This window comes from Panthera uncia, chromosome B4 (assembly GCF_023721935.1).
Source record: "Panthera uncia isolate 11264 chromosome B4, Puncia_PCG_1.0, whole genome shotgun sequence".
NCBI classification, from domain to species: domain Eukaryota; kingdom Metazoa; phylum Chordata; class Mammalia; order Carnivora; family Felidae; genus Panthera; species Panthera uncia.
Window position 1 is genome coordinate 72042030 of NC_064809.1, and position 17709 is coordinate 72059738.

The following is a 17709-nucleotide window of genomic DNA, read 5'->3' on the forward strand; positions in this document are numbered from 1 at the left end:
GTGATTTTCAATTTGTTAAAGCTATTTGAAGAATACAAAAGTTTGAATTAATGTTGTTCTGTTATTATTTTTCAAGCCTTGTTTAAAAACAATGGACTGAGAATGAGAACACCTGGATGAAATACCCAGACCTACAATGACTGAAGAACTTCGTGCTGTTGCATTATGTCAATCAGCCAGCAAATATGTCTTACAAAAGAAAAAGAAAACCCGAGTAACAGTGCGCTAATGATCTACCTATTTTGTAAACCTAGATTAAGGTCATACAACTATTTGTCAGGAAAATACTAAATATTAGCTATCATGATTCTGAATGTGAGTTCTGGCAATAATATGGGATATTTTATGGCTGCTAAAGGAACATGTAAGGTTAGGTAAAATGGAGGTTCAGGGAAGTGAATGTGATTATCTCCATCCTCTTCTCCATTTCAGTAAAAATGACATTCAGTAAAATGACATTTACTGAAATGGCAGCAATCTTAGGAGGAACAGAGAAAGGTAATCTCTACTGGTTATGTATCATTTAAGAAAGACGGGTGCTAGCATTGGTTTAACTTTAATGTTAGAAATTGCCCTGAATTGATAAAACATAATGTGTTTTCAGACTATAAATGGCATATATTAGCAGACTCCCAACTGTGAGATTCTAGAGAATGTATGAGTCTAGGAGGGTAGTAAAAAATCTTTTCTAGACTAAAACTAAAATTATTATGAAATTAGTAGTGATTTAATAAAAAATAAAGAGAAAGAGGGGCGCCTGGGTGACTCAGTCAGTTAAGCGTCTGACTTTGGCTCAGGTCATGATCTTGAGGTTCATGAGTTTGAGCCGCACGTGGGGCTCTGTACCTACAGCTCAGAGCCTGGGGCTTGCTTCAAATTCTGAGCCTTCCTCTCTCTCTGCCTTACACTCTGTCGCTCTCTCTCAAAAATAGGTAAACATTAAAAAAATTTTATAAATAAACAAACAAACAAATAGAAAAAACAGAGAGAGAGAGACACACACACAAATAGGGGAAAGAGAGGAAGGAAGGAAGGAAGGCCAAACTTAGAAAGGAAGAGAGAAAATTACAAAGAACTTACTTCATATTTGGAGCTGAATTCAGTGAGATTTTTTTCCCCTTGAGACAAAACCAAACATAAGACTAGAAACATGAACACAAATTCTACACTTGTTGTCAAAATGATAATGCCGTTCCTATTTTCAGCAATGTTTTTATTGGACACGTTCAGTTAATTTTATCCAGCTGTCAGTAAACACTTTCTGAAAGTTGCCAGAAAATGAATTGAATGTGAATATTTACAATGATGAACAAATAATCACAATACATCTATGAGCATAAAGAAGAGCGTGTGGGCCAAATGGCTTTGATATTTACTTTTTGGCACAGCTATCAAGATGCTACAGGGCCCTCTATGTGTAAGCTATGCTCTCAGAATTATCTTTCCAACAGAAATGTTACATTTATGATGAATATCTTCGATCTTAAAGCGTCTTCCTAATGGCCAGTAACAGCATCTCTTCCTGAGATGGCTGGCCGGGACCAGAGAACCAGTCTGCTGCCTGTGGTAGATGGGCTCAGACCAGCTTAGGTGGGGATCTGGTCCTTGAGCACACACTCAAAGTTTTCCCAATGCGATGATAAGCATTCTTAATTTTTCTATTACAAAGGGGAGAAAATGGCATCACTAAGTTGGCTAGGTATCGGGCAGCACATGACCTTTGCGCTGACCACTGGTAGAGAGAGGACTGTAGGTCAAGCACAGACTTTAGAGTCAAGGGACATAGAATCGCATCCCATCTCAGCTACCTACTAGCTATGATACGTAACCTCAGGCAAGTTCCCCCATTTGAAAATGGGTTAAAGGGATGGCATACCTCCGTGCAATTATGTCAGCAAGAACCCGGCACTGTGCAAAGTACACAGACCACACTTATGGTGCCCACAGCAGTAATTCTCTGCCACTCTAACATGCTGCTGCTCAGGTTTTGATGATTGGTTGTTTTTTAAAAAATGAAGCTAAAAATGATAGGATTTTGCTTCCAGCAAGATTTATGGTAATACCAAATTTAGAATATTAACAATGAATAAAAAAAAAAGTGGGGTTTCCCCAAAAAGCCAATTAAAGCACAACCAGGGCTTTGAAAACCAGATAAACTTGGGTTCTGATCTTGCTACTGCTTAACAATCACATGCCCTTAGGTGAGTAATTTCTTGCGGTTTTCTCCTACGTAAAATAGAGCAGGAGTATTTACTTCAGCATGGTGTCTAGATTAAGTGAAATGTGTGTGATTCCTGGCTCTGTCATTGTCATTCCTGGCAGCTGAGTGACCTTGGGCAAACTTCTAAATCTCCCTGTGCTTCAGTTTGCTCACAGGTCACGTGGCTTCTCTCAGTAATGCCTGACCCAGAGGCTCTTCTAAGGATTACGTGGGTTGGCTCATGGCAAGCACTTAAAACAGCGGCTGGCACATGGTGAGTGCTCAAGAAATGTTAGCTATTCATTTTCCATTGTCTCTTCTTATTTGTAGATGTTGTTGGAACAGCCAGAAGGGTCATCTAGGTTGATGAGGTGACAGTGGCGTAGACCAGAAAAAACAAAAAGGTTTTTACAATATAGAGCATAATATGGCAGGAGGAGTGGCCTACCAAAAGCAGTGTGTTGACCCCTGTTCTCTTGGGTTTAGTAATATATGGACTTTCAGTGGAACAGAAAGAGGGGCCTAGGTGAAGGAGAGCATAGCTGTTCTTGGAAACACTGACGGAGGAGAGAGGGCCACTCAGCAGTGGTGACCACCTACGAGCCACTAAAACTGGACTGGCTGCCAACTTTGACAATTATCGTCTTGCATTCCACAGTTCACAATCCACTATCACATACTTGACCCTCACTTAGAGTAGGTGGATATTCTGAGTGGCCAACACTCATGTTATGCACCCCACCTCCTTCAGGTCTCTTCTTTTGCCTGGTTTTCCTTGTGGTAATGTAGCTTTCTCATCATACCAGGAGCTAATTCAGAAAACACATTGCCATGGAAGTTTCTGGAAGTTTCCACATGTTGACAAGGAGGGAAGTTCATTGGTCTGCCAGACCACATGACCTCCAGAAAGGTCATCTTTCACTGCACTCAGTATCACCGAGCACACACAACATCTCTGCTATTTATTCACTAAAGCAGTCAGAATTCCTCATGGCAGAACTGGATTCCAAAAAATCCTGCTCCAAAGGTAGGAGACAGCTTCTTAAATTTGTGTCAGGCCTACTGCCTGGTGCCATCAAGCCCAATCTGAGTCCTTTCAGGCCCTTGACACACATTAATTGGCGTCACTCTGTTAGCAGATGCTGAGAGGAGACAGACACTGGCTTCCTGCTTCTCATGTACTCAGCATGACATCTTTTCATAAATACCAAATGGGGTGCCTTAAACAAGTGGGAAATATATGCAAAATGGGTACTAATCTGTATTTTGATAGTTTATTCATCACCGAATATGGCAAAACCCCTCTTGTGCTCTTTTGGGAGATGAAGAAGAGCATCAGAAACTGGGACAAAGTAGAAAATGTACCGCATGGAAACGATCATGTTGTCAACAGTAGTAACTGTCATGGCCACCCCTGAGCTCGTTGCAGCGGGCAGCCTTACAGCCCCTTCCTAGGCCCACTTTGTTCATTGGATGAATATTTATTTGCAAATATTTATTTCTTCTGTTCTTGGCACTGGGAACACAACACCAAACAAAACTCATAAAAATTCCTGCCCTCATGGAACTCACATAGTAAGTAAAATATACAGGGTGTCAGATGCTGATGAAAGCGTTGGAGAAAAATAAAACAGGAAAGGGAATAGGGAGGCTGGGTTGGGGTGGGGTGGGGAATTCAGAGTCAAATAGCCTGGTCAGAGGCCTCACCGAGATGACATTTGAGCAAAGACCTGAAAGAGGCAAAGCCAGTCAGGCGGGAATAAGGAAGACAATTCCAGACAGAGGGGGCAGAAGCACAAAGAAGGAGCGTGCCTGGTGTATGCAGAGGCCAATGGGGCCAGAGCAGAGCATGGGACAGAGACATGGGAAATGAGGTCTGAGAACTCTTGGGGTGGTAAGGGCCTGCAGACCCTCTGGAAGGACTCAGCCGTGGCTACATTTTAGAATTACTGTGGAACTGTAAAAATCAAGTGAACCCAAATATCCAGGGATGGAGCCAGGCCTGGGAGTGATTTTTGATATCTCCACATGCGCCTCCAGGGAGTAATCAGGGGTTGAGACAGCAAGTGCTAAGGTTCTGAGCAGAAAGGCCATGAACTGGCCTACTCTTCAGAGAAGTCATGGTGGCTGCAGTTCTAAGAACAGACGCTGGGACGGCAAGTGTGGAACAAGGAGACCAGCCAGCCCCACTGCAATAAAGCCAGTGGCTTGGATGGGGCTGGGGTAGAAGTTGTAAGAAGAGGTCAGACTCCAGATATATTTTGAAGGTAGAGCCAAGAGAATTTTCCAACAGATTAGCTAGAGGGTGACAGCAAGAGAAAAGTCAAAGATGACACCAATGTTTTGGGCCTGAGCAATTGGAAGGACGGGGTTGCCATTTGATGGAAATGAGAAAGACCATGGGAAGAACCACGTTTATGCAACAACCCCGAAGGCATTTCTAGATCAAATATAAACACGTTGCATGGGAATGTCCATAGATAGTAAAGTGCTCAGTGCCTGGCTCTTGACCAGGGTCAACAATGCCTTCAAGAGGGAGAGCGTGGCGTGGGGCTAAAGGGCCAGTGTGTATAGCTGCATAGCTTTAAAGTGGTTGATAGCAAATAATAAACACATGTTCTAAGCATTTTCCAGAAATAAGTAGAGGAGATGAAGACGTAGTCAGGAGAAACCTCCTATAAATGCCTCTGCCTCCATCGCCTCTAAATCTTTAGACCCTGTGGGAAGAGGCTTCGCTGCCTGGCAGGAATCCTGGCAACCGCCAAGATCCAAGAGATGTATGGGATGTGTGCCATCGGTAGATGACTCTCCTGTCTCCTCGAGTGTGCTGTACTTAAAACTTAAGCAGAATTTGAGAATATCTGAAATGACAAATAGCAGGGGAGTCAGTCAGCCCCCTCGTCATTAGATGTAGAAAAGTCCCTAAAGAGCAATGCCTGCGTCTACTTCTTCAGGAAAATCTCAGACCCCGTGCGAGGCTGCATAGGATTTCATTTTCAAATCCCCTGCCAGATTCCTAAGATGCTTAATGTTAACCAGTTAAACAAGACCAAAAAAAAAAAAAAGTAACAACATATTTGTCAATCAAATCACTATATTCTATGTAAGTAATGAAGGTCATTTTAAGGTCCTTATTACAAATTATATATAATAATTAGTGATGTGATTTTCAAGTGAATCCTTATGTGAATAAGATTTATTAATATCAATAGCTCCCGACAAACTTGGCCCAGAGTCAAGAACTACATTTCCTCTGGGTTTTAGGAAAAAGTCAAGGTTATTATAAATGGTTGCAGAGGGGAGATATTTGTTATGTTTTCCACTGATTTGAAGTAGGTCAGACTGAGAGCTGAAGGCTTCCCTAAGGTTGTAATTAAGTATGAATATTTTAAAAACAGAGAACAAATAAAAAAGTAAACAACTTCTTTTAGACTTTCACATCACAGGTCTTTCATTATGTTTCCTCCTCAGGCAAGATGCTTTTCTTCGGAAAAGGAATACAGTTGAAAAAAAAAAATCAAAAAAACTTAGCGCAATAGCTCTATACAATCTAGACTTTAAGAAAGATTCGCTCAAGCATGAATGCTTTCGAGAAGTATTTAACCAGGCAGAGTTGGGGCAAAAATGCACACAAATGCTCAACAAGCAGCCTGAATTGTTGTAATTTAATTCTGCAGGCCGGTCTGATGTGGGTTCTTCCCCGGCCCCGCTTGAAAATCACATCTTTCTGTCTCTTCCCACCCGAATCATTCACTCTTACAAAACCAGCTTAGTCAAATCAATATCTAGGCTAGCAGTATAAATTTAATTACAGGGAGGCTTGGATAAACATTAGCTCTAAGACATTCCTTGGTCTATAGAGTGATAACTGAATTAAGTAGGATTATTTCATCATTACCGTGTTAAGCCTACATTGTTACACAAAAGAAGCTAATATTTCTAACTCTTTTTCACCTAGCAAAACATGCCATAAGCATTTACATGAGCCAATTTAGTATGTTTTCTCCTTGAAGACCTATGAAAAAGGACTACATTTTCAGGGCAGAGTGGAATGTGAAATGAGGCGGGTTCATACTGGACCCCAACCTAAAGCCTCAGATCCAGCTGCTGAAGGGCCCCGTTTTAAGGCAGTTCCCAGGGCACCGGTGTGCTTGTTTCTGACAACTGCTTTAGTCGAATCCCCAGGGACCGGGGTACATTCACAGTCTCACCTTCCATCAGGCCCACATGTCCAGCTGTGAGAAACAAACTAGATTTCTCTAAACATACAGACCTCCTTGAAGCCTCCACTCAACCATTACTTTTTCTGGGAAACTTGCCCTGACCTTCCTGTCTTTGGGCATTTCTATATCAGCACACTTGCCTCGTGATGAAACCATATTTCTGTCTCTTTTCAAAACTTGGGAGCAGCAATATAGTCGTGGTATAGTGTAGACAGTAGTACAGTGTAGACATTAAGAGCCTGGGTTCTGGATGGATCCACACAAAGCTAGATTTAAATCCTGACTTCTTTACTATATGTTCTTTAGGCAAATCACCAACCATTCCTAAGCCCCCGTTCTCCACCTGTAAAATGGACATAAAAATAATACCTTCCTCACAAGAATGAGAAAAAATATGTAAAGCCCTAAGCACGGAGCTTACATGTAAAAAGGTTACTATTGTTACTATTATCGTTGTTGCTGTTATTTTCATTCCTCATGTCGGGGCTGGGATGTGTTCATCCTAACTGCGGTGGGGGCAAGGTGTGGCGCTGCAAGTGTAGAGAGAGAACCAGTGTGAAACGTTGAGGTCTCTTTCTCCTCTGGATTTGGTTTAAAGTGATAATAGATTGGCAGGATCTATTTATGTCTATTCACTGACATTCACTTTAGAGTGCTATTGCCTAGCTTGCACCACCTCCTTACCATACGGGCTTTTTGAAGGTAAGGGTCTCTGCCAGCACAAGGTTGGGGTATCTATGGTATAGTTTTCTAGTGTTCATGCCCGGGCCGCATTAGTCCAGTTGGCCAAAGCAAGGTCTCTGCCAATTATCTTCCTTTTCTCACCTCTTATTTGACAGAATAGTCTCGAGTAGACAAATCAACTCTTACTTTTTTTTTTTTTTTTTTATTTTACAGAGAGTGAGAGAGAGAGAGAGAGAGAGAGATCGTGCAAGGAGGGGACAGGCACAGAGGGAGAGACAGCAAGAATCCTGAGAGAGTCCTAAGCAGGCTCCATGCGTGGGAACCTGACTCAGGGCTCAGTTCCAGCCTGGGATCATGACCTGAGCTGAAATCAAAAGTCAGATGCTCAACTGAGCCAACCAGGCGCCCCATCAGCTCTTACCCTTGAATTAGTTTAATAATGTTTCTTCTCTCAGTTGTACTGTAATCTCCTATAAGGGGAGAGAGTAGTTATTACACAACATTTATGGTCTCCATAATATCTAGAGATACTCAATTGTCTTTTCTTGGCAGTAACTGGCCAATTGTCACCAAGGATTTGACCCTTAATCCCATTATACTTGATTCTATGACACTAAGATACAGACACTACAAAATTCTCTGAGAATATATTTCATGCTCTACTGACATATTACCTAATATGGATGTTTAATCAGATAAGCCACTGAGGCTGTCCTGTGAAATAATTTCAAAAATTATTTTGAGAAATCTAATTAAAATTTTTTTTTGAATATTTTTATTTGTTATTGAGAGAGAGAGAGAGAGAGAGGGCATGAGCAGAAGAGGGGCAGAGAGAGAGGGAAACACAGAATCTTAAGGAGGCTCCAGGCTCCAAGCTGTCAGCCCAGAGCCTGATGCGGGGCTCGAACTCACAGACTATGAGATCCTGACCTGAGCTGAAATCAGACGCTTAACCAACTGAGCCACCCAGGTGCCCCTTGAGAAACCTAATTTTAAAATTAATTGGAAAAGTATCCCTGGCTTTGAATTGTCCCTACCACTCTTCTAGAAATTTAAAACAAACTCTCAGATATCCTCTCCAATTGGACTATTTACTTTGTAAATTTGGGTCATTTTTAATTTAAAAAATTGAATTGAATCATTTATTCATGTAAATATCTTGAATATGTCATTTATAATGATAAAATGGATATTTTTCTTTTTTTTTTTTTTTAATTTTTTTTTCAACGTTTATTTATTTTTGGGACAGAGAGAGACAGAGCATGAACGGGGGAGGGACAGAAAGAGAGGGAGACACAGAATCGGAAACAGGCTCCAGGCTCTGAGCCATCAGCCCAGAGCCTGACGCGGGGCTCGAACTCACGGACCGTGAGATCGTGACCTGGCTGAAGTCGGACGCTTAACCGACTGCGCCACCCAGGCGCCCCGATATTTTTCTTTTTTACATATGAAGCAATTTCATGTGTGAAGGACAACCAGCCTGAAAAGAGTCAGTAGACCAGAGGAAGCCTTGTCTATTAAACCTGTATCTTAAATAGATTTCCAATTTTGCTACTTGTGACACATTGTGTTTTGCAGGGGGAAAAAAAAACTTTTCTACCTTCATTATGTCTAAAGGATTTATGATCTTCTGCCCTTGAATTCCTCTTCTTCCAGATTGACTTTGGGCACTAATCCATTCACTAGTACATTTATGGAAAGTTTACCTACGACCCATGCTTTACAAAGTAGTTCTATTGGTAGAACACCTATAGGACTGTTGTGCAGAGTTATCTTTTAAATGACTCTCATGGTAAAAATGGCTGACTAGCTCACGGTTCATGAGTTCGAGCCCTGCATCAGGCTCTGTGCTGACAGCTCAGAGCCTGGAGCCTGCTTCAAATTCTGTGTCTTCCTCTCTCTCTGCCCCTCTCCCACTTGTCCCCTGTCTCTCTCTATCTCTGTCTCTCTCTCAAAAATAAATAAACATTAAAAAAAAAAAAGGCTGATTAGTCAAGTTATCTGGGAAAATCATTTATCCTTTTGAGCTTCTTTTTCCTGTCTGTAGTGGGGTGGAATCTTGCCCATTTTTTCAGGGCTTCTGTGATAGGGAATGATAATAACCATCACCCCTCACAGTGTGTCTGGCACTTAGTAGGTACTTAAAAAATTAAACCCAGTATAAATACTGTTTATATCACATTTTATAATTTACAAAGGGCGTGTGTTTCCACACTCTGTTTGCTCTGGTCCTCACTATTGAAGGGCTCCCCTCCCTGGAATCTATCCACAAGAAACATGGTCCTTTACAGAGTCCTCTAAATTATTCAAGAGGTTATTACATGAGTTTTTAGTTCTACTTTTTAATATATTACTATGCAATAATGCTTGCAAGGGAAAACTAATCATCTATGCACACTAACTTCCTTATTTTTATAATAAATAAAAATAATACATAAATAAACAATTTTTTTATAAATAAAAAACAGGGCTTTGGGGACCGGCTCTTGGGCAGAGAGTCATAAGAGAACCATGAAAGAAAACTTTTATTTTTAATTTAGGTGGGGAGAGGTAGAGGGAGAGAAAGAGAGAATCTCAAGCAAGCTTCATGCTCAGCATGTCACGGGGCTCAATCCCATGACCCTGGGATTATGACCTGAGTCTAAATCAAGAGTCAGACGCTCAACAGACTAAACTACCCAGGAAGGCCCCAGTGAAAGGAACCTTAATATTCTCTTTAAAAACTATTATTCGGGGTACCTGGGTGGCTCAGTCAGCTGAGCATCTGACTTTTGATATTGGCTCAGGTCATGATCTCCCAGTTCATGGGTTTGAGCCCTGCATTGGGCTCCTTGCACTAACTGTGCAGATCCTGCTTGGGATTCTCTCTCTGCTCCTCTCCTGCTCATGTACACACTCTCTCTCAAAATAAATAAATAACCTAAAAAAAAACTATTATTCTATTATATTGGAAAAACAAAGGAGTTTGGTTTTGTGCAGATGAAATCTATACTCCAACATCCTTGGAATATGGCTTCACTTTACTATGATATAATCAAATCTGAAAGCTTGTAAGTTTATTGTTATCCACCAGATCTGTTCAAATCTGTTTAAAAATAAAAAATATTTTTTGGGGCGCCTGGGTGGCTCAGTCGGTTAAGGCGCCGACTTTGGCTCAGGTCATGATCTCGCGGTCCGTGAGTTCAAGCCCCGCGTCGGGATCTGTGCTGACAGCTCAGAGCCTGGAGCCTGTTTCAGATTCTGTGTCTCCCTCTCTCTGACCCTCACCCGTTCATGCTCTGTCTCTCTCTGTCTCAAAAATAAATAAACGTTAAAAAAAATTTTTTTTAAATAAAAAATATTTTTAAAGTGAGAGAATCAGATTTAGTCATCTCAAAATAATTATTCTATATTTTATAATTTAGAAAAATATAAATCATAAGTTACAACCAACAATTTAGAGTCCATTTAGTATCAGAGAATCAACTCCTTCGTTTCTCCAACACATTAGAATATTTTTAATATTTTATTTATTTTTGAGAGGGAGAGAGTACAAGCAGGGAAGGGGCAGAGAGAGAGAGAGGGAGAGACAGAATCTGAAGCAGGCTCCAGGCTCTGAGTTGTCAGCACAGATCTGATGCGGGAGCTTGAACCCATGAACTGTGAGATCATGACCTGAGCCGAACTTGGACACTTAACCAACTGAGCCACCCAGGTGCCCCCACATTAGAATTTTTTTAAGAGAGCACTAAAATTCTTTTTATTAACAAATCCATTAGTGAGTAATAATAGTGTATTCTGACAGAGTCCTAACCACAACATTTGCCGTGATCCCAGTTTAGAATATATTTCATCAAAATAGGGAGAATCAGAATGGAAAATGAAATTGAAAATTGAAATGAAAAAACTTTTTTAAGTACAATGCATGGGCCTTACCCCAAACCTTTTCAGGCAGAATCTCTGGTTGGGGAGTGTGGAGAGGGAGTGTGTAGCTGCTGGAAACCCTTGTTTATCTACCTTTCCCTTATGATTCTATCGAGAAGCCTGGTGTCAGACCTATTACTAGATCAGCTGGTAAATACTAGATGACACCAGAAAAGTGGGCAATAATCAAGCAGCATTTATGGCCAAGGAAAAGCCAACGATGTGTGAGGATGTTTAGGCTGTATCCTGCTTTAACAGTACTGAGCAGGGTAACCCAAAATCAGATATCTTTTTGGAATTTGGACTGACAATGTACCTTCCTGTCTCTCTTGTTTCCACCCCAGTAAGTTTTACCTATATCCCTTGTGATGAACATTTTAGAAAAATGTTTATTTGGAAAAATGAAAAGCTGTTTTTTTTTCTGGGCATATAAGTCAAGCAACTAAAGCCAAAAATAGGGGCACTTAGGTGTCTCAGTCGGTTAAACATCTGGCTCGATTGCAGCTCAGGTCATGATCTCATGGTTTGTGAGATCGAGCCCCGAGTTGGGCTCAGTGCTGACAGCATGGAGCCTACTTGGGATTATCTCTCTCCCTCTCTCTGCTTCTCTTTCTCTCTGTCTCTCTCTCAAGATGAATAATTTTTAAAAAGCCAAAAGTAAGTATATTTACATCTCTTCAGGCCAGACAGTGAAAGTTAATGTAGAAGTTGATTATAAATAAGAAAATGTTTTAGGCCGTTCTTTCAGATTATAAACCTTAAGAAAAAGTATAGTTAAGAAATGTAACTCATGATTACCTATAGGGTCCATTTGCCATAAAACTAGTATAATCTAATTATAGTGGAAAAAATACTCTAAGCCCAGGAAAATTTATCTTTGGTCTCTGCTTGATTTCTCCAATGCATATCCATTTCTCTCAAAACTGTGTAATAAAAAATACTAAGTATCTTAAAAGAATAACCTAGTTACATAATCCAGATTATTACTTGGAAGGAAAATTATATAAAATTTTGAGTGGGACAAACTTAAGGTACAAATTAGTTCTGTTCCTATATTTAAAATACATGTGATCAGGCTGCTACCAGGAAAAAAAAAGAAAACAGTTATACCTAAGAACTTAGAATTCCACATCATAACATTCAGCAACCTGCTTCGTCATCACCATGCCATCCTACTTTTGTTCAAAATACAGCTTTGCTTTTCAGTATTCAGGATTTTTGTTTGTTTTCATTTTGATCGTATGTATGTTAGTTTTGGTCTCAGCTCAGCCTCTCTTTTACCGGAAGTGTATTAGGACCAACCAAGATCGGGCTCCACAAACGCCCCACTCCAAGCACCGCCCGTGTCCTCCTGTCGAATGCAACACATGTTTCCTAGGATCAAGTGTTTTGAGGGATCAAGGTCTGTAGGGATCCTGTCCAGAAAGGGTGCAATTCAGAGACCCTCTCTGTAACTTCCCTGCCAGCGTCTGGCCCTGTTCTTTGGCACTCTCAAAGTCACGGGGATCACGGCCCCTGGAGGCAGCCCCACCCATTGCTGCAAAGCATCAGTGGCTCAAGAGTTTTTCCTTGTGTCCAGACTGTGTGAAGCTGAACAAATCACAGCATCTTTGAGGGAGTTTCTCCAAGTATGAAGGAAGAATGAATGAGGACTTCAAAGGACATACAAATCACAGTATTCTTCCTAATTACTTAAATGGCAAGAACAGGAATAAAACGTTTGCCAGTAACATCTTTGGGTCTAAAGGGATCTTATCTAACTGGTGAGGTCTGTGTTTTAAAGGCAGAGGTGGTTAAGTTTATTCACATCATGCAACAAAGAATTTTCAACACTGTTGAGTAGCGGCTCTGTATCTATTCCCTGGGGTCCATATCCCGGCCACTCACTCCCTCCTCAACTCCCTGACCCGTGTCTGCCACTGGATGCCTGGCTTGGCACAAACAGAGCTGTCACCAAATGCACACGGTTTCCCCCAAACCCCCATTGCCAAAGTCAGTCTTCCCTCCTCAACTCCTTCTTTGTGTTTTTGTCACTGTTGCCCATTTCCACCTCTTAAAAACTCTCTTCTCTCTTAGTCCCGGGGACCACGCAGCCCTGACTCTCCTTTGCCATTTTCTGACCGCTCTTTTGTCTCGTTCTTTGGCTCGTTCTCCATGCCTACTGCTAAAACTAAGCATTCTTCGCCAGGAAGAATCCTGTACCCGAGCGCTGTTTCCATCCTGGTCACTAATTCACTGCGTGGTCTTAGATAACCCACAATCTTCTCTGGGCTTCACTTATCTCTGAGGAAGGGAAAGAGCTGGGCTTGATGGTCTAAAATGTGCCTTTGGGCTATGCAGCGCTATGTTAGTCTGTCCTAATCCCATTCCTGTGTTTCATCACCGTGTAGGATAGTTTCTGAGAACCAGTACAAGTCTGTGATGGAGCTAAGGACACCCAGAAATCATCCCTTCCAGTGTGAGAAGGAACCTAAAACATCACCTTGTCTGAAACCTTCATGTTACCGCTAAGGAAACCTGGGTAGAGAACGAGTACACTCGGTCACCTTACAGCAGACATGGAAACAAGGACGAGGTCACCTAGGCCCTCACTGTGTCGTAAAATTGGAGCTGGTCTTCTAAACCCGACTGAAGTGCATAATGGTATCAGAGTAAAATGTCATATGGAAGGTATAAATTGGGTAGAACACTTTAGAGCCTTTCTCCCCCTTTGACAAAATAAACGTATACCGTAACTCCAAAAAGTGTGGAGAGATATCTGCTAGAGAGGGTGCTTGAGACAAAGTAGAACAGCATAATCACATAGAACATCTTAGATTTATGTTTTTAAGTAGCCCAATAAAACAGAACGTCAACTCACACAATACATGTATTTACATTAATTCAAATGTCCAGCGCACAATACAGTAGAATCTATTTAATAGTTCATATAATTTGACTTACATATACACGAGCATATAAACAAATACCAGTCAGCTAGGACAAAGGCTTAAGAAGTTACTCAGACATTTTGGTATTGACGCCTACATATTTATGGCAACAACGAATGATGACTTCCAACTTTCAATAACGTCTTTTGTTCAAGGATAAGGAATGTACAGAATGGAAAGAAGACAGTCAAACAAATGTACCTTTATTGCACTATTTATCTAACACCATATGGGATGTGGCATTATCCAGCACATTTTATCAGTGTCGTCTGTTCACTGTGGTCTCAGGTATGAAATTAGCTGAATTATTCCCTAATCTAACCTCACTTTGTGTTTTATAAGTACTGTTCTTCCTTCTACAGCTTTTAAAAATGAAATAGGACACGGATGCTTGTCTTTAAAATAACTTTGGTCCTAAATAAGCTGGTAAAGTCTCTTCTTAAGGAACACTAATTCACTGAAATTTATTTTTTCTGGCAAGAATCCTGAATAAAAAGACAACGTCACCTCCACACCAGCTCTGAAATGATCAGTGGTGCTAGAGACCAAGCTATTGTCATCTAGAACTTACACTTTGGAAAACAACCCCACCTTTCTCTGGCACATTGAGGAACCAAAAGTGCGTTACCACATTTCCTCTTAACCAGTTAAAGAGAGCACTGGGTTGCATTTCAAAACGCAAAACGACACCATTTCGGTCCTGCTGTTTATTTTGCAGACTGCACAGAAAGTTAAGTATGGAGAGTTAAATTACTATACCATACAGATACAGGCACAAAATTAAGTGGATGCCACAAAGGGTGTGTCTGAAAACACAGAATTGACTGAATCTGAGTCGGATTTCACCCTCGCGGACTTTAGGATGCCCTCAGCTATAACTGTCTCACTGGGAAAGAGCCTGACTTTCCCATTCTGCCCTGCTGCAGTATCCTTCAAGGGTTCCAAAAACACCACTCTTTTACCGGCACCTGCCTTCCGTTCATCAGCGGGGGCATCACTAGCAGGACCAGGATTGAGGATAGACGAATGGGCATTGCTTTGATTGAGAACGTTTTTTTGTCTCTTGCTTTTACACTTGCAGGGACAGGGCGTCAGATAGAGATACAAAAGTACCAACACGATACTGGCCACGCAGGCTGCGAGAGTGGTAAAAGCTGTGTTAAATGCCTCATGGGCATGGGATCTGTTCACGGTGAAGTTGCTCACGTTTATTGTGACATCCACAGTCTCATTTAACAGGCGTTGCCTGTTCATCGCAATACAGGAATACACTCCAGCGTCCTCAAAACGAGGACTTTCTATAACCAGACTTCCATTGCGAAACACGTGAAAGTTTTCCAGATCTTTATCTGGCTCCAGCAGTCTGTTATCTGGACCAACCCAAATGAAATCAGTATTTGCATTACCAGTCTTGCTGTCACAGGGGACGATCAGCCTTTCCCCGACTTGAGCGTCATGAATAAAGCCAAGTGCACGGAAGGAGCCGTTGATGATACTGTCCGAGCAATTCATAAAGCTATCCTGGAGCAGAAGCACCTGGTGGGAGTGCCTAGAGTCAGACCACAGGCGGCAGGTATAGTCATTCTTAAAATCCATCACTGAGCTAAAGTGCCTACGATACCAAAAGATGAGCAATGAATAAAGGGAACAGTCACAGACAAATGGGTTGCCATGAAGATAGATGCCTCTCAGCTGTTTTCCTGGCACTAAATTAATATGGTGCATTGGCAGGGAGGGGATTTGATTATAAGAAACATCTAGAAACATCAGTTCTGCCAGCTTGAACCTCCCAACATACAAATCCATGGGAAACTGCGTCAGAAAGTTTCCACTTAAGTAGAGTTTTTGCAACTGGGAGAGCCCTCCAAAAGCAGAAGGGTCGAGATAGGAGATGTGATTGTTGTACAGAAGGAGCACCTCCAGAACCTTCAACTCCTGGAACACTGCACTTTTCACGGTCTTCAGCCTATTGGATGATAAGTCAAGACACTTCAAATTTGGAGTTGTGGAAAAACTGCCCGTGGAAATGCTGGTGATGTTGTTATGACGAATTATTAGAGTGTTCAACTTAACAAAGGAAACTGGAATCCACTCGGAATCCAGAAGCCCGATCCTGTTGTAACTCAGATCCAGTCTCTTCATCAGTCTGAACAGGTTGCCAGGCACCTTGGACAGGTTTTTGTTGGTGCAGCTCACGATGTCAGTGGCACAGATGCAAGCAGTGGGGCACACCCCAGAGGCGCCGCGGCTCACAGTCACCGTGATCACCAACAAACACAGCAGCTCCCTGCAACCCGGTCTGACAACTCCAGGCAGGGTGGGCAGTGTGTGTAAACGTACAGACATTATGGTCGCCTCCAAGTCTCTTCCTGGCGTCTTTCCGCCAACTCAGCTTCCCACCAGTGAACCTGGTAAACAATCAATATTCGAAAGGGGGGCAAGAAAGCAAAGTTAACTACCACCAGTTAACCCTTCAGAGTCATACCTTGCTTTCTCCCCAATAACTTTTGAAATGCAGGCTTGTTTCACGCTGGGGGGCCTCTGATGCCTTTTTACCGTGAAATGCAATCCCCCACCCCCCCCGGGTTATTACCCCTGCTTACAGACATTTACAGTTACAATCTGTCAACACAACCGTCTCAGCATCAGAAATTGGGGATTTTTGTTAACGTGCATCCTGCGTCGTTTTTTAAACTCCCTCCGACAGACACAAAAATACACAAACGCATCCTACAAACAACTGAACGGAAATACATAGGAAGCAGAGCAACATCCAGAAAACAACTCACAGAGCCGAAAAGCCTCACTGGCTCTGGGGCTAGGCCGCCGAACGGTGGTGTCTGCTGGTCCGTGAGTCCGTCGGTCTCTGTCCGTCACTCCTGCATCTTCCGAGTTCCTTTCCCTCCTGCTCCCGGCGGGCGGCAGCCTCTCGCTGGCTCTCAACTTTGGGGAGTTTCACGCGGCGGCGGCGGCGGCGGCAGCCACCCGGGGCGCAGGAAACGTCTCGGCCGGCTGCGGTCGGGTCTCCCGGGCTCTCTTCATCGCTCGGCTAAAGGTACCGCCTCGGCGCCCTGGCCGTCGTGTGTCCGCGCGCGGGGAGCCCCACTCCGGGAGCCGGGTCCGAGGGGCGGGGGCGCCGGCAGCGGATCGGCCCCGGCCCCGCCTCCCCGCGCTCCGGAGCCAGCGGGACCGAGGGTTCCCGCGCGCCGCCGCCAGGGTTTTATCCCCGCGCGCCGGGTCGCATGCGGGGCGGGAAGACGGCCCCGCCCCTGCGCGTCCTCCCTCCGGCTGGAAGCAGCTCGGAGGCCGCGGGCGGGAGCAAGCTGGGCGCGTGGCGGGGGGCGCGCGGCGCGGGGAGGGGGCGGCGGCGCAGCCAATCGGAGCGGCGGCCGGCGCCCCCCTCCCCCCCCACGCCGCGGCCCCCCCGCCCCCTCCCCCCCCCCCCCCGCCCCGCCTCCAGGTTCAGCCCGGACCCCGGGGAGGGACGGGGCGGAGCGGGCGGCACCGCCGAGGCCGGGGCCCCTCCGTTCCCACCCGTTGTGTGCGCCAGTCCAGCTCCGAACGGGGTGGGAGGGGAGAGGTTAAGGGGGCACGCCCGGCCAGGGAAGGAGAGGTCTCTGTCTCTCTTGAAGAACCCACTTGCCGCGGCCGCCCGGGTCCCCTGAGCTCTTGTAGCTTGTTCTTAGGGCCAGGGCCGAGGGGGCTTCCGCAGGGCTAAGTGCTGGTGGTTTTACAGGTTCACAAAATAAACACAGACGTGACCTTCCGT

At 43.6% G+C, this 17709-nt stretch overlaps 1 protein-coding gene across 1 annotated transcript; it reads right to left on the minus strand.

Moving 5' to 3' along the window:
- Positions 1 to 13814: 13814 nt before the first annotated feature.
- AMIGO2 (adhesion molecule with Ig like domain 2) lies at positions 13815 to 17162 on the minus strand. The gene is made up of 2 exons (XM_049625342.1): positions 16730 to 17162; positions 13815 to 16348 (listed from the first exon to the last, which is right to left on the minus strand). Exon 2 carries the CDS (start codon positions 16284 to 16286, stop codon positions 14721 to 14723), a length of 1566 nt encoding a protein of 521 aa, XP_049481299.1. The 5' UTR covers positions 16287 to 16348; positions 16730 to 17162; the 3' UTR covers positions 13815 to 14720.
- Between the last annotated feature and the right edge of the window lie 547 nt (positions 17163 to 17709).